Consider the following 21,899-nt stretch of genomic DNA (forward strand, 5'->3'; position numbering starts at 1 on the left):
ATTTTTGACTAAAATTTGGTGGTTATAATTTCAATGTAATTTAGAATTAAATTATTTTATTTAGCGTAACAAATGGCATGAATGACTGCGAGAAAACAGCCATAAAATAAGTGCCCCCATTGTATATTGTAGTAATCCGTGATACATGGCGATGCATTTGTGGGTTCGTGGGTAATCAGCTATTGCGTATAGATGTCTCTGCCATGCATGCTAACTATCTGTGTTGGCCATAGGTGACACGCTGTGGTCTTGGCACTGTATTAGTTCTAATTAATTCTTCATGTTTAATATGGTAATATTCCGTCCTGAGTAAAGACAGTTTCCAGATTATATCCCGTTATTACTGACAACAGTTTCAAGCCATATGTTACAGTAAAGTCATTGCGCCTGTTCTCATATATATGTGCAAGACGAATTTTCAATCTCGTAAGAAAGTAGAAGTCTAGACACAAAAGTTCAAGATACCCTGTCATTTTATCTCTATTTGTAAATAACCTATCCCAGCTAAGCACGTCACAATATATGTTGTGTTCGTCAGCACACAGAAACTAAGTTCGGACCGTTCGGACACCGGTAGAACGTCGAACGGTGGAGGTTTCGTGGAAAATACCTAGCAGCGTGTTTTAACACAACTGTTAAGAATGCAGCCGAATTTCCAATACAGTATAGTGGTGCTGTTGTATCTAATTATGTCTACAGATGCTATTAACTGCAAAGGTTGTGTACCTTTGGATATATTTACTTTTGATAAGGTAGGCTATTACACCGCTTACCGGTATTTTAATGTACCCACTTATTCTGAAAGGTAATAGAAGGGTGCTGTAGTAGATGACGAGTTGATAAATATTACTTTCTCGTGTATGTACAGTTAATTGTTCCAACTGATACATGTTATATAATTAGACATGTTGCTACAGTAGGTTTTTACTCTTAATTACATTTTTAAATGTATATGTGATTTAGTAAATAGTTTTATAATTTGTCCAATTCCATAGCATAGACTCCTACCCATGTTAGTGCTTTGTTTACTTCAGTTTTAATTGTGATATAATATTGATCTTATGGGACATCCTGCATAAGGTGTATTATATGAATAAATAAATAAATTGATAATAATAACCAAAAATAATGTTGAATGTAACTTTTATCTCATATCATTTCAGGTAATATCCAAGTTCAAAGCAGCTGCTATAAAGTTTGATGTGGCTTACCCTTATGGCACCAAGCATGATGAGTTTGCAAAAGTTGCAGAAGCAGCACATACTGTTCCAGATTTGCTGGTGGGTGAAGTTGGGGTGAAAGATTATGGTGAGAAGGAAAATGCTGATCTAGCAGAACGTTACAAAGTCAACAAAGATGACTTTCCAGTAGTGAAACTTTTTGTAGCTGGTATATCTGAACCATACACATTCTCAGATTCTGAATTTACAGCTGACAATATTAAGAAGTTCATTCGAACCAAATCAAATGTTCATATTGGTTTACCAGGCTGCCTAGAAGCCTTTGATAAGATTGCAGCAAAATTTTCACAAGTCCATGACCCAGAGGTAAAAAAGGCACTGCTACGTGAGGCGGAAGATCTTTGGGACAAGACAACTGGAAGAGCTGATCAAAAGACTGCAGAAGTTTATGTCAAGACTATGCGAAAGGCACTGGACAAAGGAGATGATTTTGTACCTAATGAATTAAAGAGAGTCCAAAGCCTAGCAAAAGGAAAAATGAGCAAAGAGAAGAAGGAAGAGGTGCAACAACGTATTAACATCCTGCAGTCCTTTCAACATGAAGAACTGTAGTCACAGGAGTAGAAGTAACTTCCTGCATTACAGGATTGACTGGTAACAGTCACATTTTGGCTGAGGGAAAGTGCATTTCAGCAGTTGTCATTTCATTTTAATACTGCATACTTGGAACATTCCATTTGCATAGCTAGTCAAGGTCATACATATTGGAAACTAAAGTAGTTGTTGTTACTGTATTGTTATATACTGTAACATTATACATCTATATACAGTATACTTATCTTTAATTTTAGGTACTCCTAAAATACAGGCTCTGGGGTCCACCCAGCCTCCTAATACTGGGGGCTTTATCCCCAGCCTCCTAATCCAAGGGGCTTTAAGCTGACCACTCACCTCCATCTAGTGCCAAGGTTAATGGTGATGGAGACATACCTCCAATACCCCATATGCCTTCATGTTACAGTGCTTGAATATATAGTTAAGTATGAGGATAACTTTACATTTACCTTTACCCTTACAAGATTTGCAGTTTTTTAAATTTAATTATAAAAATCAAAGTTCAGTTGGTACTTCCTACTCTGCATTTGCAAAAGACATTATCATTTCATATGCAGTGGGCACTTAGCACAACAGGGTATTGCAGGGGCATTATATTTGAGTTTAAATGTAAGTTCACTTTGTACAGAAACAGTATGGGTTACTAGTGGTTTTAACTGCATTTAGACTAAACATGTATAAAAATCTCTTTGAGTGTGCAATGTTTCAGCAATAAAATCTTTTTAAATATCACTGCTCATCTGTTATCTTAGACATGCAGTTCCTTTTCATGTATAACGTAATTTAAGCATCGTGCTATATCAAAAGTTACTGGTTGAATGCCCACTTAGTCATCCACAGTTTCACATAAGTTAACGTGTTCTGGCCACACAGGTCTATCATTAGGTATATATGATTCATGTAAATTGTTATACTGTTGTTAAAATATTATGCACCCTGTGAGACTGCGTCCAAAAGTTTATTATTTAAACCAATCTTGTACCTGTTAAAATGTAATATAGAATGTTGTGTGTCGTCACATTCTTCATTCTTGAGTTTTGTTTTTCTCCACAAAAATTGGGGGGAAAAAACTGAAAAAAGAATATCAACATGGAATACATAATTTATAAATTAAATTTTCACAGGTGCCAAATTGGTTTAAATAATCATCTTCTGGATGTGTAGTATAACAATTTACATGAATCTTATATACCTGACGACGGTCATGCATGGCCAAAACATGTCATTCAGTTTGCATGAAAGCATACACTAAGTGGTGATTCAACCAATAACCTGTGAAGCTGCACTTGTCTGCACTGTGTTTATATAACATCCTGAGACTGAATTTAGTAATAACCCTTCACTGTGGCAGAATTTAAAATTAACAGTAGCTATAAAATAATGTTTTAAGGGGTTCAGTATTCGGTATTAGAGGGGGTGGGTTTCCCCATGCACCGCGACTAGTAGTCTATTGTGCGTCCCCCTCTAATTTCTACTGTTGCCATACTCTACCAGTACTGGTGCTCACTATCTCACCTTTCTGCCAGCGAGGTTGGCCCTCTTCTGGCAGTGGTACCCGATAACTTCCCCATCTACCAGAGGCATTGGAAACTACTTGGGCGGGAAACTTTTTGCCTAATTTTACTCAGAAGTCTCCTAGAGACATGAGGATCTTTTACGTCCCGTAAATCTACGACACGGGACCCACGGCTTAAAGTCCCTCCTGGAGGACTTGTTCCCTGAATTTTTCCACGCTTAAAAATTCCACGACCTCCGCCGGGTTTGAACCCGCATACCTTGAGTCATGAGGTGGGAACGTTACCCCTAGACTACGGAGGCCGCTTTTTAAGGGGTTACAAACAGCATATTTTATTGAACTTGAGTAAAATTTTGCTTGTAAGCTAACAGATATTTATAGAATACTTATACTACACAGGGGAAGAAAATATATGTTTACCATTTATGTTATGAAAAGATTAAATTTAAGTGAAAGAAATTGAAGAATTTAAATTCACATTACTTTAGATCACTATTTCCCAACATTTTACATCCTGCAAACCCCTTTCCTGGTATATGGAATCTCATTAATTGTCTAACAAAAATATTTTGGAGTCAACGTGTCACTTTTGTCTGCTGTTATTTTAGAAATTGTTTCAAGTCATTATACTTCAAGGCACAATAGATCACTGCAGTTGCAGTGCAAGGGCCAAGAAGGCCCACCCCTTATACACTCATTCAAGCGATTACACTCCCCAGTACAACTATCTTCAATTTCTGATTAGAGTATGACTTAACCCTGTTAGGTTTAATTTAAAAAAAATTAAAATAATAGGCCAATTTTAACCCAAGCTGTTGTGTGGGCCCATCTGCTAGCTAGCCATACCAGAATTGCACTCACTCATGTAGCACTTCAGGTTAAAATGCAGCCTGTATTAATCAAGTACAAAAAAGTACTGTTCACTGACTATTAATAATTCATATGCACTTTATCACAATCTTTAATACTTTAAATTTAATGGTAGCAGTTGTTCAACAGACAGAATGCTATATCAATGATCGACCTTTCTTACATATAAGGACGCTAGGCACAATAGATCACTGTGGTCGCGGTACAAGGGCCAAGAAGGCCCACCCCTTATACATTCATACAAATAAGGACAGCACAGAAACTGCTGTTTAGTGGGAACAGTAGAATTTCTGTGTAATGGCTGTGCTTGTTTTGACTTTTACAGTGCTATAAAGTCAGGTACCACTGAAGAAGGATACAGTCTCAAGTCATATTCCATGTCAAATCTAATTCTGCATTTGGTGTTCAGATAAATGTAAGATGAAAATGTTTTCTGCACAAATAGGTAGTTGAAAACAGCAATAAATCTGAAACAGCTTCTCCTGCCAGCTCTGGAAAATCATTTCTTAAGTTGATTCATGGAAGACTTTTGAAACTGTTTCTCAATCAGTATTTGGTAGAGAGTTCTACTCAGTGTGCATTATGCAAAACTGGCGATATCAAGAAATGAAGTATGTGACAGAGCTGGAAGCTGTTCCACACCCTCTCAGTTATTTTAGCTTGAACATTCTCATCTAGCTGGAGTTCATTTTCCATCAGGAAATCATGAGTAGTAACTTCATAACTCTCCAAACACTTTTCCCAGAACTAGAACATTTTTATGAATCAGCTCCTTGCATGCTGAGAACTGCTGTATTCAAAATTTTATATACTCATCGTGCTTTCTTTTCTTGACACAACTTTCTCATGCCACTTCATGTCCTCTTGTCTTTTTGAGACTACGTTTCTAACCACTTTCCCACTGGGGTAAAAATGAATCACAGAGTGAGATGGTAATAGCCACTCAAAATAAAATTCACTTTACTGGAGTAAATAACAGACTGAATGAACCGGGTCGAAATAACCCAGTCTCTGCAGAAGCAGTACTTGGCATGGGATGAAGTGGGGTGCCATAGGAGTGCCTCTGACAGTTTCTGCGCCCACTGTTATCAAATACATTTTATAATTCCATGAACCCTGTGGAACATTTCATGAAACCAGTGAGTGGGAAGCACTGCCTTCTACATTATTCTTGGTATGATATACCTTAAAATTCTTAGTGACATATGTGTGCACTGATTCTAGCCTTTTCCTATGTTTGGTACATGCAAAACACTATTTTGTGGATTATGAATTTCTTCCTGCTGGAGGTGTTCTAATGAGTGTGTCAGAGAGTGTCATCTGCTGGTGACCTTGCTGCATTCTTTAGAGTATTTACTAACATCCTACACTAAATAAACTTTAAACATTACATGATCCACCTTTCTGACCACATTCTGTCTGTATATCATTGCATTCAACACTGACATAGCAAACAACATTTATTCACTCTTTTTCTTGCTACAGGGTACATCTGTAACAGCTGGCACCTCCTGTCATCACCACTGTGTGTTTGTTACAGTGTATAATACAAAGAGACTTCATTACTTCTTGACCTTGTTTCATCACAATGGGATGTAGAGATCATGACTGGTTTTCTTGTTACTCCATCTGATAATGGACAGGTCCAGCATGTAGTGCAATAATTTCACTTCCCTTTAATTATGCTCCTTTTGCAGGTTCATTATTTCTATATAATGTTATGGAGTCCTTGCAAAATCATTCTTCCATGATGAAAAGTTCAGCCAGACCTTGAGAAACGTAAAATCATCCATCCAAACTGCATACCCAATATGAAGCTACAATTCTGCTAATTTAACATTGTGGACATGCTTGTATTTGTATCACTGCTGATCGGCTGTATTACTTTATCCTTCTGAGTTATAAAATGAATGACCACACGGTACCAGACCCTGCACAATTCAAAGGTGTTTATATCAAACTGTGAGGACTTAGAGGAACATACTGCTTGAAAGAAAGATGTCACGGATATATTCTGGCGAGGATGGTACAGAATCTTAAGCTTAGAATTTAAATGGCCAAGGACACAATGGATTTTCGGCAATTCTGGGGGACCTCGCATGTCTTTGGTACTTTTGTCTGTTCAGTACTCGTACCTATAAACTGATTTGAACTGACTCAAGAGAAATGAAAGAGTAAAATATGGGCATCACTATCAGCTGATTTGGTGAAAAATAATCCTCATCCTTGGTTTTGAATGTCTATTAGTATGAACAGTGTTAGAATAACATATATTTCATCTTCTGCAACAGCCTTTCATTAAATCATTTGTTGTCTTTTAGAAAATAAATTTCCTTTAGGATTTTTTACTGCTAAGCATGGCAATCTGTTTCTTTAACAATCTGTCCAACAAATTCCTTGCTATAAATAGTTTTAAAATGTTCACATTTCAAACACACCTGTACATAGTGATGAGATCCAACTCCTCAGAACATTTCACTTTGTCTAATACCATGTCTTGCCACACATGCATCTGTACTAACAATGGCTCCACCAACATCGTAGTCATCATCTTGATCATCAATAATTACTTTCTCTTCATCACTGTTAGTACTGTTACCTAAATTCACCATACTATTATGTGACAATACACATAATACACCAGACAGCACACGTGTTAAAGATAAGCAGCGGCATGCACACAAGGAGCCTGCACAGAGTAAGTACACATAACAGTATAAAACATATAAGAATAACGTAATGAACATAAGATAGTAATACGAATATTTGTGTATTACAGATAATACCTGAACGGTGCTGAAAGCAAGAAGTAGCTGCTGCAGCACTGTAGACCTTGCTCAGGTATCCCTGTGAATTTTGAATTTTAAAAAATTAAAAAAAAAAAAATAATTGAAGATTTTTAAAATACCAAAATTCAAAAATCAAATTGACGTATGTAAATTAACAAAGATTTTATACATATGTGACAAATATCAGCAAGGGGATTCTGATATATCAGGACCTATTAACAACGGAGAAATGAACAATTAAGAAACCTGGTGTTTTTCAGTTTTAAACTACCTGCAGTGTAACAGCTATGTGAGAGAAATACACCTGATGATGGCCATTTACAGCCAAAACATGTAGTGTAGAAGAAAAGAAGACAAAAGAACTACAATAAATTGTTGCACTTAGGACGGAGTTTGTGTCATACATTGTGTAGAGTGTAACAGGATGCTTAAATATAATACTATTATGTGAATCTGCAAGATCTTTCTGGACATTTACTAATGCAGCTGCTTCACTGGCAGGTACCTTGGGCCTTGACATCAATGCCATCACTGAACTAGAGACAATGAAGACTGGGTGATACCAAAAACTATCAATAGCACACATAGACACATATCCAAATGAACATAATACATCAACTGCAGATGTGCACTTTGAAACAGAGGTATGATGCAAGTGCTGCTCTTGCAGCATTTATAAACTCCAATTTATTTATTGACAAAGTCAACAATCTTGTCTCTCAGCTACACACCAGAAATATTTAAACAAATCTAAGCACTACACTGGCCTATACTGAGTGTTACCATATAGGACTTCTCAGAACTATAAGACAAAAATTTAAGATGTCAAGTACACTCTAATACAAAACTTTATGAGCATATTTATGTAACAAAAAGAGCATTCAGTCCTATTTCAAGCACATAAATTGTGATGAAACTTTTTAACTCATCTGAAAATGAGAATGAATTGCTTGAGGGTTGCAAGTCAAGTCAGCATCCAGCAACAAATGATGCAGCTGGCTGTAAGTATAATCAGCCTATCATATTTGAGGGTTAACCTCTCATTTGGTGTTGAGTGCACCAAGTGGCCTCTTTCCAAGAGTTTTTTTTTTTAAATCTATACACTTATATTTCTCCATTTGAATATCCTACCAGTAAAAGTATTTTTATCATACAGTTTGCATGAACCTCCAGAATTAAATACAAGGGAGAACCAAGAATAAAACTATACTAATTAACTTTATATTTATTGCATTCAGGAAGAGTATAAAATATAAATGCATATCTTAAAAAGACAACTTTCAAACATTTTTTAACACACTGACTGCGATGTGAGTTAAACAGAACCCAAACAAACTGTCATGTATATCAAGTGACTACAGACAGGGTCTGGAATGGTAACTGGATTTATTGAACACTGCAATTAACTATAATACTATTGCTAATTCACTACAGAGCACACTTAAGTCTTCTTAGTCTGACATGTGTTCACCAGTTGTCTGGTAACGCCTTCCAACAGTTCCTCTGCTTCCATGCTCACATTCTTACTGGCTGGCGACTATCTCACAACTGTAGACTCTCAATTCCACTCCACTGGACTCCTTATGCAGCCTTAGCACAGACTGGACTGAAAACACCTCTCTCTACAGTTCTACTGTTGCATTATTTGTCAAGCAGGCTACTGATTAGCAATGGCCATTGTTTACAGAGTAATTACTTAGCAGTGGGTCTACATGCTATACTGCTCCTTCCTTATGGCTATTCGTCCCAAACAGCCTACAAGCGTACCGGCATTTCTTCTTTTCCAAGGGCTGTGCTTGTAATGTCTGTGATCAGCCTCATCTTCCTTCCCCGTGGCTCAGTTCTCATGGTGATTACTCTCCAACTGCTCCCGCTGCTCCATCCTTATGGCTACTTCTCCCGAGTGATTCCCTGATAAGGTGTAAGCCGGTCCAGGTGTACCATCTCATCACTTCCAAGGGCTGTGCTTTGGACATCTCTTCTTTCATTTCAGAGGGGGCTGACCCTTCCACAATGCCCACTCAGTCACTTTCCACAACCCGATGGAAATCCTGACTGCTCATTTCACAATCTCCAGTCCGAAAGTCTGACAGTCTTGTTGAATGCCCTCTTGCTTCCTAAACATAATTGCATTTTCAGGCCTTGGCCCCTTATTCCATTGTTGCATTCCAGTTGCGCCTGACATCTCTTCCCGAACGTTATCATTTAGGGGCTCCTCGTACAACACTGTCTCTGTCTGGATCCTGACAACAGTGTACCTTGTGCAGTGCAGGAAAAGCACAGTTAGTCAACTGTCCTCAGGCGGCAGCCAACTTCTGCCGGGACCCACCATCGCCCTAGGTCTGCTTATTCAGCTGCTGGCAGCATCCTATTGGCTAGATGCTGGTCCCCATATTGCTCCACCAATACTCTGATAGTTTCCACCATAGCCTCTTCCTTAGGGGCATCCTGCTGCTCTGCTACAGCCTCCAAATCTGTGGTGTCCATTTTGTTCAACCTTTCTTTGAAGACATCCACCGTGGCCTCCATTTTCTCTAGCTGGGAGCCCAACCTAGCCATCATACTTTCATGATGGGCATCTAACTTGGCAATGACCTTTTCTTGGTTGGTTTCTATCTTTTCTTTGTTAGCTTCTATCTTTGCGTCCATCTTTTCTATGACGGCTACCAGATGTTCCATCATTTGTTCCATTTTTGTAGGCTGACAACACAGTCAACTTCTGCAGTTCTCAATCCAAAAACTCAATCTATTTCCACTTCCAACAGCAGCTGTCACATATATGGAGTGACCATAGATGGGACTTGGATTTGTAATTGAATTTACTGAACATTTACAGATCGTAACTATGAATAACTGTAGTGCTATTGCTAATTCACACTCTGCAATTCACTACAGCACATATTTAAGTCTTCTCAGTCTCTTGTGTTCACTGGTCGTCTTGTAACGGCTTCCAACAATGTTCTCTACTTTCGTGCTCATGTTCTTACCAGCTGGCAACTGTCCCACAACTGTCGACTCTCAACTCGACTCGACTCCACTTCAGTGCACTCCTTATGTGGCCCCAGCACAGATCACATAGCAAACACCTCTCTGAACAGTTCCTCTATTGTTGCATGATGTGTCAAGCACGCTATTGCCTAGCAATGGCCGTTGTTTACAGAGTTATTATCAGCAACGGGGTCTACAGGCTACACTATGAACTGGAGGGCTGCATGGATTAAATCTAACTCTGACATTGTGTAATCAGTATCAACTCATACTAGCAAGCTGTAACTTACAGGATATAAGTGCACAGCCCCATCATCCAAATCTTGTGCTTGGATTCAAGAAGTGTATAATTTAATTTTCATTCTTCTCATATTTTTATACTTACACAGTAAAAAGAAAACACAGTAACTCTAAAAGAAAAATCTAATTTGGTATTTTAATAAAAAAGTTCATTTCAGATATCCAAAATCTGAAAATGGAGTTTTCTGTACACACCTATAAGGACTATTTCAGTCTGAGATGAGAATTTGAAAATTACAGGAATCAAGAGGAGAATGAGAAATTTTTCTACTGGAACAATACTTTTGCCATTATCACAATTTCTAACACTGGCAACTTTTCACAGTGCACTAAAGTGAACTATTTATCCCTTTCAATATCAGATCCTTTTTAAATGAAAAATTTTCATAAATCATTTTATGTTAAAATGACTAATTCTAGGGCCATGTCCTCAATTGCCATGGACATTAAGATTTTCTTGACAATTTGATTCATGTTAGCTTGCCAACAATCATGATTCTAATGGACTGGGTAGTTTGTATCCCACTGCACAAGGCAAAAGCAATTGCCTGAATAATGCTGAAGTTCTAGGCAAAAATATATGTTCAAGAGCAAGATTTTTTCCTGCATTCAGTCTAAGAAAAATCTGAGACACATATATTTCCATTTGTCTATCCATTCATAAAATCACTACTTTCACATTTGGTGACAGTCTATGACTATAAATCTCATGTCTTGAAAATCAGGAATATTTCATTTGTATACACAAACTGAGACACAAATTGGCAATTTCCTATTAGAGAAATGTCACTAACAGCCTTAATGCTTGTGATTTAAGGTCATTAGAGAGAGACAGACTCATATACATCACCGCAGGCCAGATGTTCCAAAAAATGTTTATGTGGTTTTCAATTTTAATGGAAAAGAGAAAGTTTGCGTGGGAAACGAAGTTGCTTCCATAGCCACAAGAAAACCCACTGACTGTTTCACATCAATTTATTAATGCAGAAACCACATGTACAGAACTGAAAGCAAAATTGTACAATTCAAATATCCCTGGGGGCTACGGTTTTGTAAGTGGAAGTCAGTGTGTTAATTATGGTTTCAGAGTAAAGTCAGAATGGAGTAAAATATCTTACTATCAAAAGCAAATTATCTCAGCAGAAATTTAACCTATGATTCTACTCAAATTTACCTTGGTGTCTATGGCAACTTAAATATAATTATATGGCTTTCCATGTGAGTTGGATTCTCCATTCCCAATCAATCTGTCCCCATACAAAGAATACATATTACTGCTACACTTTAATGCTGCATGCAACACATAAAAGTATTATAAGAGTAACTTTCTAGACAGCATGAATGGGGAGAAAGAACCCTAACCATTTTCTAAGGCATAGTGGAATGATTTTAGTGTAACACTGAGCCAAAAAAATCTGATTACTAATACAACAGTGATGTTATTCTAAAATCTAAAACAATATTTTAAGAACCTTAACTCTTTACAGTGTAGTGGAATTTTCGTAAATTACGAGTATGTGCCTTGTGGTCAACAACCTCTTATTTTTCATATAAAATCAATTTACAGATTGCTGTGCTTTCAAGTCTACTTGGTAGTGGGAATGAGATTTTTAAACATTATATAGAAGAATTTTGTGCTATAAGGAATAAAAGTTGTGGTTATCAATCACCTGGGAAATGGATGAATTGGGTGTGACGACAGACTGTGGAAAATAAGTTACATTTTAATACTCTATTGCATGTATTACCACAGAATAATTATGCAATTATAACATTCCAGGACATATTAAATATAGTCTGTGTTCTGTATGATATATAGCACCATCAGATATGTCCTCTGTTGTATCTCTTGATCACGTTTTATGTAATATCCAGGATATAACACTCTATCACTCACTATAAATCCCTAAAGTAATGGTCAACTAAAAAAATATTTTAGCACTTGACACAATTACTGGATTTATGGCAATTTCTAAAAGCCATAACACAATTTTTGGGTGATGACATAAAAAACATACTAGTGTAATCTGTTGGATTCTAAGGGAAAAATAGCAGATGTTATTGAATTACTTCATTTGGAACTGTGGTATGCATAGAACACTTTTACTCAGATACTGTCCACTGAAGGTTAAATTCACTACCCTATTGAGTAATGGAATAAATATAAACAATGAGTTCTTATAACTATCTGATCCTTTACTTGTAACAACAGCAAATTATGATGCTTACAAACACCAATACAAAAACGAACTAAAATATGCAAATACACCTTAAAAAGAATAGGCTGTGGTTTTTGTCTTCCACTGGTACCCCACTCATACACAAGTACTTGCCAGAAATTCACCCCTGCCAGTTACACTGATACATGACAGTTAATTCAACATGCCTTTGAATATCCACTTCTTATTTTTTTAACTGCAAAGGAAACACTGTATATGACAAACAAGCAAACTTGTGCCAAAAGGAATTATTTCCTCATTCATCTGCATTTACCTACTGTAAAGACTGACTAAAGCTAATAACAACAGACTTATATGATCAGTTACAAGCAAGATGATAAAGAATCAACCCTGAACATAATATTTCCTGAATACTATGTGCAATTCATATAAAATAAGCATTTTATATGTGTAAATTATGTGAGCTGTTGCAAAATACTGATCATTTTAGAAAGAAAAATGATTGCTGACATTTTTATGTACTACAAATCTTTCGACAAACATGAGGGTGGGGAGTGGGAACCAGAATAAGGCCACTGTATAAAACTATCCCATTTTGTCGGCTTTTCTAAAAATTGTTCACACACACACACACACAGCATTATAAACTGCTTTACTTTTTATCCAAAACAACTTCCTCGTTTTAATCTTGCATACTCTGAACATACCATTATTATCAAACACAGTGAATGGTCCAGATCAATACAACTTGTTTTAATTAATATCAAGTTGGTTTCTTCAACAAATCATGTGAGAATACCAAACCTAGTCTGCTGCAGTAGATTCCTTCTGATTATCAACTCCATTAGAGCTGGCTTCTGCCACCTTATCACTAGTTGGTGTCTCCTTTTCATCCACCTTCAATTTCTCCAGACCACATGTCACCTTGTCAGTCTCTGAAGCAGTGTTTTCATCAGACTTTGGTTCAGTCTCTTCAACTGATCCTGAATCATCAGCATCATCATCATCTTCAAGATTCACATTCTTTGACACTGAAAAGGTAACAAATTTCTACTACAACAAACTGCACGTAAACTGCTGCTGCCTCAAGATCAGGTGACTAAAATTCATACACACTGTAATACTAGAATGAACTGCTATGCAGTTAAGTACCAGAATCCGTAAGATCCCAATTCAATCACCAAACTGAGCACTGAACACCTGACAGCATCATTCTTACAAATCACTGATAAAATGCAAATGGCTCTTCTACACAAGTTAACTTAACACAAGAGATGCTAGAGATGGCCACCATCCCTCCCTGGACATCGATTTTTACAAGGGATATCAAGACTCCTTGAATCATTTGGTTTACTGGACACCCACTCACACCAAACTCTACATAAACTCTGACTCCCACCACCACTAATTCAACAAGCCTGCACACTTAGCAACTTAGTATAGTGGGCTAGAGCTCCATGTAACCAGGGTAGTTTGTGTGAAGAGCTGGAGTATCCCAGTCACATTCTGGCAGAATGACTACAGTGACCAGCAGATCCATAAGGCTCTCAACGATCTTATGAAGGCTACTCCACTCAAGATGATTCTGACTCAATGGCTTTCCTGTCCTATGTGGGGACAACATTCAGCTGTATTCACAGCATGCCATCCCAGCACATTATCAAGTCTGTTGGCCTTCTGTCAAGCAAAATCTCCAGCTTCCAGTGGCCAGTCAAGGACGATTTAGGACACCAGAGGTATACACCATCCCATGTGTTTGTGGTCAAGTCTACATATGGCAGATGGACTGCCTGATTGACATTGGGGCGAAGAAGAACCATGGACAAATCAGCCATGGCAGAACACAGCATCAAGCTCTAGGAAATCAGCATCCTTTCTATCACATCAAATGAAGCAAAGATGGATGTAGAGCATGAAAATATCATGAAGGCATCAAGTCCAGAAGAATAAAAGTAGTAAAATTACTTACATTCCTTAGCATAAAGTTCACACTGTGTTTCCACTATCATCTTGGCTTCCTCAAATTTATCCTTCCACTTCTTGGCATCTGTAAATTAAAAGACTTTTAAAGCAGCTTAAATTATCATTTCAGGTGTCAGGTCTTTGAACCTGAAAACTGTCAAACTGATATACAAGTTATCCTATATATTCCAATACATCTCAGGCAGAAAAGAGAAATCTAAGTACCATGTACATGGTACACTGTGTTCAGAGTGCAAGCTGACTGGACACTGATTTTACTGTCAGCAGCTTCCTGCAAGAGCGCTGCCTGTACAGCTAGCACACATTGTTTACTTGTTTTCTTAATTATTAACAAACTATAGTATTTAATATTGTACTCACTATCATAGAAGATGTTCAAAATGTCTACCCTCTGCTGTAATAAATGCCTGAATTCTTTTAAACAGATTTCGGGAAACTTGTTGCAATTCACGTTGCTGAACGTTGTAGTAAATTTCTTCACAAATACTCTGTTTTAGACCCTACAGGTTATGTGGCTTGTTGGCATACACAACACTTTTGAATTTTCCACACAAATAAAAATTATGGGACTTTAAATCTGGGGATCTAGGGGGTCACAAATCCTTGATAATAGTTCTATCGCCCACACTCAGTTCGCCAAATGCACAGCGTAATGCTCAAATAGTTTCCTTACCTGTGTGTGGATTCGTGCCATCTTGCATAAAATAACTGAATTTTTCTTCTGCAGGTGCCAAATTAACGAAAAATGAATTGAGTATTTCATTAATGTATCACTGAGCATCAAGAGTTCCTTCATAAAATATCGATCAAATTACACAGTTTGTGCTAATCGCACACCATACGCCTATCTTTTGGTCAAAAAGGGGAAGCTGAATTAGTGCATGAGGATTTTCACTACTCCAATACCTGTTCTTTTGTGAGTTAACATATCCCGAGATTAAAATTAGCCTCATCTGTGAAAAATGTCAGCTTAGGATCAATAAGTCCGTCATACACATGATTGATAAACCAATTACAAAATCTCATTCTTTTTTTCATAATCCACAGGTTTGATTTCAGGAACAACAGTAATTTTGTATGGATCAATATGTAACAGTTTCGTTGCTGTCTATTAGCTGCCTACAGTAAAACCACTTTGTTGTGCTAATTGCCTCAAAGATTTTTGAAGAGAATTTTCTAATCAGTGACTGGTGCCATCAAGTTTTTCTTCAGCTAAAACATGATTTCTTAACAGCTTTCTGTCAATTAAAATGCTGTGCGTTTGAACTTTCTTCACTAATTTGGAAATTGTATCTCCAGATGGACACATTGTGTTGGCAAATTTATGACAACATTTTCTTCTGCATGATTTGCGTGTTTTTTTTTTTCAAATACCAAGCGTAAATGAAACCTCTTTGTTCTAAGTTGTATCTCACACAAGCCATAAAGACACAGCACAGAGCACTATATAAAGAAGTTTCTGTAACACCTGATGGCATAACACTGACTCACTGATCAGGTGAATGACCTTCAGTTTGTTGAGGAATCCTGCTGTGAGCCCTAAGACAACATAATGACAAGCAAGCCCTCCAGATATCTGAGAAGCCTCCACAATGAACACTCAGTACATACCAAGTTAATCTGAAAATCTTCTATGTTAAATTAAAAGATCTTCAACATGTTCTGCCATCACGTTTTGCTGCCAAGACTTCACTGCCAGCACTGCTGAACAACCTCACACTTACCACTGCTGATATCCCTAAATAACGTGCAAGTGGAACCAGCTGATGGTAGGAGAATAAAAGACATTTTCCTCAGTCAAATTCTAAATCCCTTGATCTTCCACAGTGACATACGGCTCATAATTTATTAGTTTATTACCATCATACATGCAACTTTCAGAGCTGTTTCAGTTCACAGGTAGAGATGAACTTCCTACTACACTGATTTACGTGTGAGATTTGTTCAAATGAAATTCATTCAGGAATTGCTCTTGGCACAGGAGGAGAGGCTGTTAAAACAGTCCCAATGAGCAGTGAGGCAGACATCTCCTTGACTACCAGTCAATGGATCCCCTCTGCAAAACCATGCACCACCACAGCCTTACACAAATCTAGAGCCCTTTAGCACTTTGTTAAGAGGGCCAAACACATGGAAATCATATGGTGACAAATTCAGACTATACAAGAGGTTGGCGAACAATTTCCAATGTATGGAATGCAACATAACCTGGACAGCACAGGCCACATGGTGACGGGTGGCATCATGCAGCATGACGTCTCATGTGATCATCCTGGAATGATTTCTCTTAGTTGTGAGATACTCCACAACAGCACAGTGTATTGATGAAGATGTAAAAGTCCTTAAATGCGAGCATCACCACCCTCTTTGGACTGATTCTATATCTGGAACACTTAACAGTGTCACATCATTCCCATTTGCTCAAACATGACTGTTATTCCACAGCTAATGATCGACTGCTGGTGCCATGTCCACGGCCAGTCATATTTGCCAGCAATGCCATGTACAGGTTTCATCTGAACAATTCTCATGGTACACATTAATTTATGTAATATCAAAATAGACATACTCTCTGAATTTGCAAATTTGATGGCTAAGAGTTCAGGTCGAATCTCTTCATCTGCGTAATCAGCAGGGACACTATAAACCCAAGCACGATCACTGCCACAGTTTGGCTTTAGTTCCATCCAAGGTGTTACTAAAAGAAAAGAAATCAAAATACAATACACTCAGTTTAGCTTCTAAACATCTGGACTAGCCACTATTGTTCTCCAACTGTCTTCAACCAGTTCCAAAGGCTTCTACTGAGTTGGTTATTTAGTGATGTTTAATGATGATGTACAGAGAAGAGTTATGGTAATTGTACAGTAGTTACAAAGTCTGAATGCATCTGTAACATATACAATATTTAAATTCCAGGCTCTTCATTACAATTGCAACTGTACAGTTTTATAATATTTTTTTATTTATCTGGAACTCCATAATTGGTCCACTGGATCCATAATATTCCATATTAAATAAAGCCCAATTCAGTGTTTCAAATTTTTGGCATGTGCAACATATTCTCCAAATTTCACCCAAAATCCTGAATACATTAAAAATGTAGGAAATTTTGAGAATATGTAAATACTTCCTTGCAATATCACACAGTATGTTTTACAAGCAGAACACATGTTTCGCAGTGGAAGCTTTCAAAGTACAGTTATTGTGTCCTGTTGTGAAATTCAAAGACAATTTTTTTTTACATTTCATTGCATTGCATTCCATGGATCCAAAGTTAGTCAAAATGACTGTAGGATGTGGAATATGTCATATAAATACAAAACATATGTACAGTCCCAATGGAGTTCTCACACAAGAGAAACCAAGAATATACAGTGACTACACACAAGGCTATTTAAAGATACATAAGTTATTTTCTAGACAATAAGTATTCATCAACAGAGTAGAATGAATGTGTATTTATGTATCATTTCAGTGTTATTTTAAATCGTGCCCNTTGCCTTTTCATTCATAAGACCTTTGAGATCAGATGGCAGCTTATTAAAAATGTTGATACCATCATAATATGCACTTTTCTGAAAGCATGAAAGCATTACACTACAGAAAATCTCAAATGAATGAATGTTTCTTTATACTCTACCAGAAATGTATTTTATACACAGAATATGTATTTTGTGTGTAAAGCTTCAATTCACTGTCAATACATAAATCTAGGTATGCCTAAAATCTTGTCAGAAAATAATTAAAAAACTAAGATTCCTATAAAGAAACTTACTTTCAGTAATATGTTTATTACATGATTTTTACAATAAATAAAGGATAGTTTTAAATGGGTGTCAACATCTTTCAACTCTAATTCACAATCAAACTGTCTTCTTGCTCGTCTTACTACCAACTGTTGTAAATCATCACCCAATCATTACTTCACGACAACAAGTGGTGGGTCCACATAAAAAACAACAGACTTCGAAGAACTACTATGCAACTGTCAAAATAATATGAATTGGTCATGTTTAATGAAGCTAAATATAATTGTCCTGAAATTTCATTGGTCAAATATCATTCAAAATTTTAATAATGGTTTTAAATCCAATAAATCTGAATTACTTATTATTTATCCTGGCTGATATTATAAGCTGTGACCTTAAAAATTCACAGCAGAAGTGCCAACTGACATTCAGTAAGTTACAATATGGAAAATGAAGAAAAATGAAGCGCACTGCACAACTAAGCACATAAAACATATTCAACACAAATTACTATAAATATTCAGAGCCCTTTATTAACTTTATATTTAAAAAAGTTCAAACTTGATGCCAATTAAAAAAATGTTTGAATTTCAAAATTTAAATTGCAGATTACACACTAAATTTCTAACCCNACCCCCCCCCCCAAGACACTAGAATATGATATGAGAAATTACAAGAATGAGTTGCCACAATGTTATTAACTCTCTGTAGGACTTTGTCAAAATTACTGGGCAAGCAAACACTTGTACACTTAAGAATTCGGTGACTACCTGAATTAAATTGGGGTTTGTGATTCTAAACATTTAATTCACTAATAGATTCTTGTTTGTGAATTTTAATTTTATAGATTAATAGATATTTTGCATTCATCAGATATTGGAGAAAAAATGGGAGTACGATGAGACAGTACATCAGCTATTCATAGACTTCAAGAAAGCCTATGATTCAGTTAGGAGGGAAGTATTGTACAATATTCTAATAGAGTCTGGGATTCCCATGAAACTAGTTAGGCTGATTAAAATGTGTTTAAACGAAACGTATGGTAAAGTCCGTGTAGGTAAACATTTGTCTGATAAATTTCCTATCCAGAATGGTCTAAAACAGGGAGATGCTTTATCACCGCTCCTCTTCAATTTTGCTTTAGAATATGCCATCAGGAAGGATCAGGAAAACCAGGTGGGACGGAAATTAAACAAGACACTTTAGCTGTTGGTCTATGCTGATGATGTGAATCTAGTGGGTTATAATGTAGATACCATAAAGAAAAACACACAAACTTTAACTGATGCAAGTAAGGAGGTTGGTTTAGAAGTAAATACAGAGAAAACTAAGTATATGTTGCTATATCATCACCAAAATGGAGGGCAAAATCATGACATATGAGTAAGTACAGGAAACAGATGTTTTGAAAATGTGGCACAATTCAGATATTTGGGAACAATGATAACAAATCAAAACCTTATTCAGGAGGAAATTAAGAGGAGATTGAACTCTGGTAATGCTTGCTACCATTCAGTTCAGAGCTTTTTGTCTTCTCGCCTGCTGTCCAAAAATATAAAAATTAGAATATACAAAAGTACAATTTTGCCTGTGGTGATGTATGGGTGTGAAACTTGGTCTCTGACATTAAGGGAGGAACACAGACTGAGGGTGTTTGAGACAGGGTATTGAGGATAATGTCTGGACGAAAGAGAGATGAAGTGACAGGAGGTTGGAGAGAACTGCATAATGAGGAGCTTCATAACTTGTTCTCTTCTCCAAGTATAAGTAGAATGATCAAGTCAAGGAGGATGAGGTGGGCAAGTCATGTAGCACGAATGGGAGAGACGAGGAATGCGTATACAATATTGGTGGGAAAGCCAGAAGGAAAGAGACCACTGGGAAGACCAAGGTGTAGGTGGGTGGACAATATTAAAATGGATCTTAGAGAGATAGGATGGGATGGTATGGATTGGATTAATCTGGTTCAGGATAGGGACCAGTGGAGGGCTCCTGTGAACACGGTAATGAACCTTTGGGTTCCATAAAATGCTGGGAAATTCTTGAGTAGCTGCTGAATTGGCGGCTCCTCAAGAAGGGCTCAGCTCCACGAGTAAGTAAGTAAGTAATAGATTAAGGGGGCCAAATTAGTTTATACCACAAAGTTATTGCGTACAGCATTTATAAGAAAAATATTAATTCTGAAAGAGGGAAATGTGATGACCACAATGTAATGTAACTCCCAAAACTATATTAAAAAGAATGTCTAACAAAGGACCCAAGTCCATTACCAATTACTCAGCTACTCAATTTATGGAACCTGAGGTTCATTACCATATTCATGACAACCTTCCACTGGTCCACATCCTGAACCAGATCGATCCAGCCCATACCACCCAATCCTACTTCTCTAAGATCAATTTTAATATTATCCACCCATCTATGTCTTGGTCTTCTTAGTGATCTCTTTCCTTCTGGCTTTCCCATCAGTATCCTATATGCACATCTCTTTTCCCCAAATTTGTGCTACATGCCCTGCCAATCTCATTGTCCTTGACTTCATGATTGTAATTGCATTTGGCAAAAAGTATATGTTATTAAGCTCTTCACTATACAATTTTCTCCAGCCTCCTACTATTTCATCCCTCTTGAGTCAAATATTCTTCTCAGCACCTTGATCTCGAAGAGTATTAAAAGAAATAACATACCATAGTGGTTGGCACATATCTTCAGAGTCTTGTCTCTACGCATCACAACACGAACACAATTCTTCTCTGAATGTCGGAGAAGTTTCACATCTCCAGTTCCTCTCTCCTTCCACTCCGGAGGCAACTCAGTTGTATCATAACGGAACAATTTTGCTCGCCTACGAACAAAGTTCTGAATAGTTACAAGTGGAAGTATGTTACGATTTAATGGTTACTGAGCTTACATGGCAAAAACGATCTGAATAATTCTGAAACGAACTGTAACATTACTGGCAAATACTAACAATTTAATCATTTCAATTTCATCCTCTTCCATTGTTGACACTGTAACCTCTGGCAGCGTAATGATTGGTTCAAAATGTGGATCGTGTTCGGATAGTGTAGAATTATCCTGGTTTCCAACAACTTCGTGACCGGCCTGAAAATGAATGTCATTTTGAAAGAAACGTATTGTAGATTTGAACATTATATCCTTCACAAGAAACTACGGCGACCGGTCGTGCCGAAAATCCTTCACTATTACCATGCTCCCTTTCGAGGCTCTTTCAGTATTGTCATATAGCATATCAAGAACAACTCTTTTCTTTCATTTACCTTATCATCTGCCATTTTTACACAGCCGCTCAAAACAATAACGCCAAGCACGAGAGTAACACACGCACCTCACTTCTTGCAACGAGCTTGCATTGCTTGACGATACGAGCATAGACAAATAACCTAGGGACATGCATCTAATTGTTATTCCGTGGTAACGTCTCAAACGCCTAACACTACCAACCCTACCAACCGCTACCAACTATTTTTCACGTTCAGGCTCAGCCACTGCCGAGGGCTCAGTCGGTAAGAAGGTTAACTACTGTCGTGCCCGCCTTTCATATCGTTTCGTTATCTATGGTATTACCCGATGCGTGGTACGTACGGAACAGCAATGAATAATCTTGCTGTCCTGATCTCTTGTATTGCGGACGTTCGTACTCCATTTCCTGAATGCAATTTAATTAATATAACTTCTCTCTTATCAAACGGGAGAAAGTTTCT

The 21,899-nt window shown here is 37.2% G+C and overlaps 3 protein-coding genes across 3 annotated transcripts; 1 reads left to right on the plus strand and 2 right to left on the minus strand.

The window, feature by feature from the left end:
• The first annotated feature begins 499 nt into the window (after positions 1 to 499).
• On the plus strand, positions 500 to 2,001 carry LOC111871253 (endoplasmic reticulum resident protein 29). Its single transcript, XM_023864225.2, has 2 exons — positions 500 to 752; positions 1,164 to 2,001. Exons 1-2 carry the CDS (start codon positions 642 to 644, stop codon positions 1,791 to 1,793), a joined length of 741 nt encoding a protein of 246 aa, XP_023719993.1. The 5' UTR covers positions 500 to 641; the 3' UTR covers positions 1,794 to 2,001.
• Positions 2,002 to 9,317: 7,316 nt separating this feature from the next.
• LOC111871262 lies at positions 9,318 to 9,662 on the minus strand. The gene has a single exon (XM_023864238.1). It carries the CDS (start codon positions 9,660 to 9,662, stop codon positions 9,318 to 9,320), a length of 345 nt encoding a protein of 114 aa, XP_023720006.1.
• A 1,558-nt stretch (positions 9,663 to 11,220) lies between these two features.
• Positions 11,221 to 21,601, minus strand: LOC111871258 (ran-specific GTPase-activating protein). The gene is made up of 6 exons (XM_023864232.2): positions 21,456 to 21,601; positions 21,146 to 21,279; positions 20,862 to 21,019; positions 16,992 to 17,120; positions 14,409 to 14,486; positions 11,221 to 13,470 (listed from the first exon to the last, which is right to left on the minus strand). The coding sequence occupies exons 1-6, from the start codon at positions 21,468 to 21,470 to the stop codon at positions 13,244 to 13,246; spliced, it is 741 nt and encodes a 246-aa protein (XP_023720000.1). The 5' UTR covers positions 21,471 to 21,601; the 3' UTR covers positions 11,221 to 13,243.
• Between the last annotated feature and the right edge of the window lie 298 nt (positions 21,602 to 21,899).

This window comes from Cryptotermes secundus, unplaced genomic scaffold (genome assembly GCF_002891405.2).
Source record: "Cryptotermes secundus unplaced genomic scaffold, Csec_1.0 scaffold699, whole genome shotgun sequence".
Taxonomy (NCBI): domain Eukaryota; kingdom Metazoa; phylum Arthropoda; class Insecta; order Blattodea; family Kalotermitidae; genus Cryptotermes; species Cryptotermes secundus.

What these genes read in the sequence shown, in the direction of transcription:
- LOC111871253 (XM_023864225.2), top strand. Translation starts at nt 642, where the DNA reads ATGCAGCCGAATTTCCAATACAGTATAGTGGTGCTGTTGTATCTAATT. An exon ending in ATATATTTACTTTTGATAAG is followed by an intron (nt 753 to 1,163) that starts GTAGGCTATTAC and finishes ATATCATTTCAG; the next exon opens with GTAATATCCAAGTTCAAAGC.
- LOC111871262 (XM_023864238.1), bottom strand. Translation starts at nt 9,662, where the DNA reads ATGGAACAAATGATGGAACATCTGGTAGCCGTCATAGAAAAGATGGAC.
- LOC111871258 (XM_023864232.2), bottom strand. An exon ending in GAAATTGAAATGATTAAATT is followed by an intron (nt 21,020 to 21,145) that starts GTTAGTATTTGC and finishes CTTTGTTCGTAG; the next exon opens with GCGAGCAAAATTGTTCCGTT. An exon ending in GATATGTGCCAACCACTATG is followed by an intron (nt 17,121 to 20,861) that starts GTATGTTATTTC and finishes CTTTTCTTTTAG; the next exon opens with TAACACCTTGGATGGAACTA.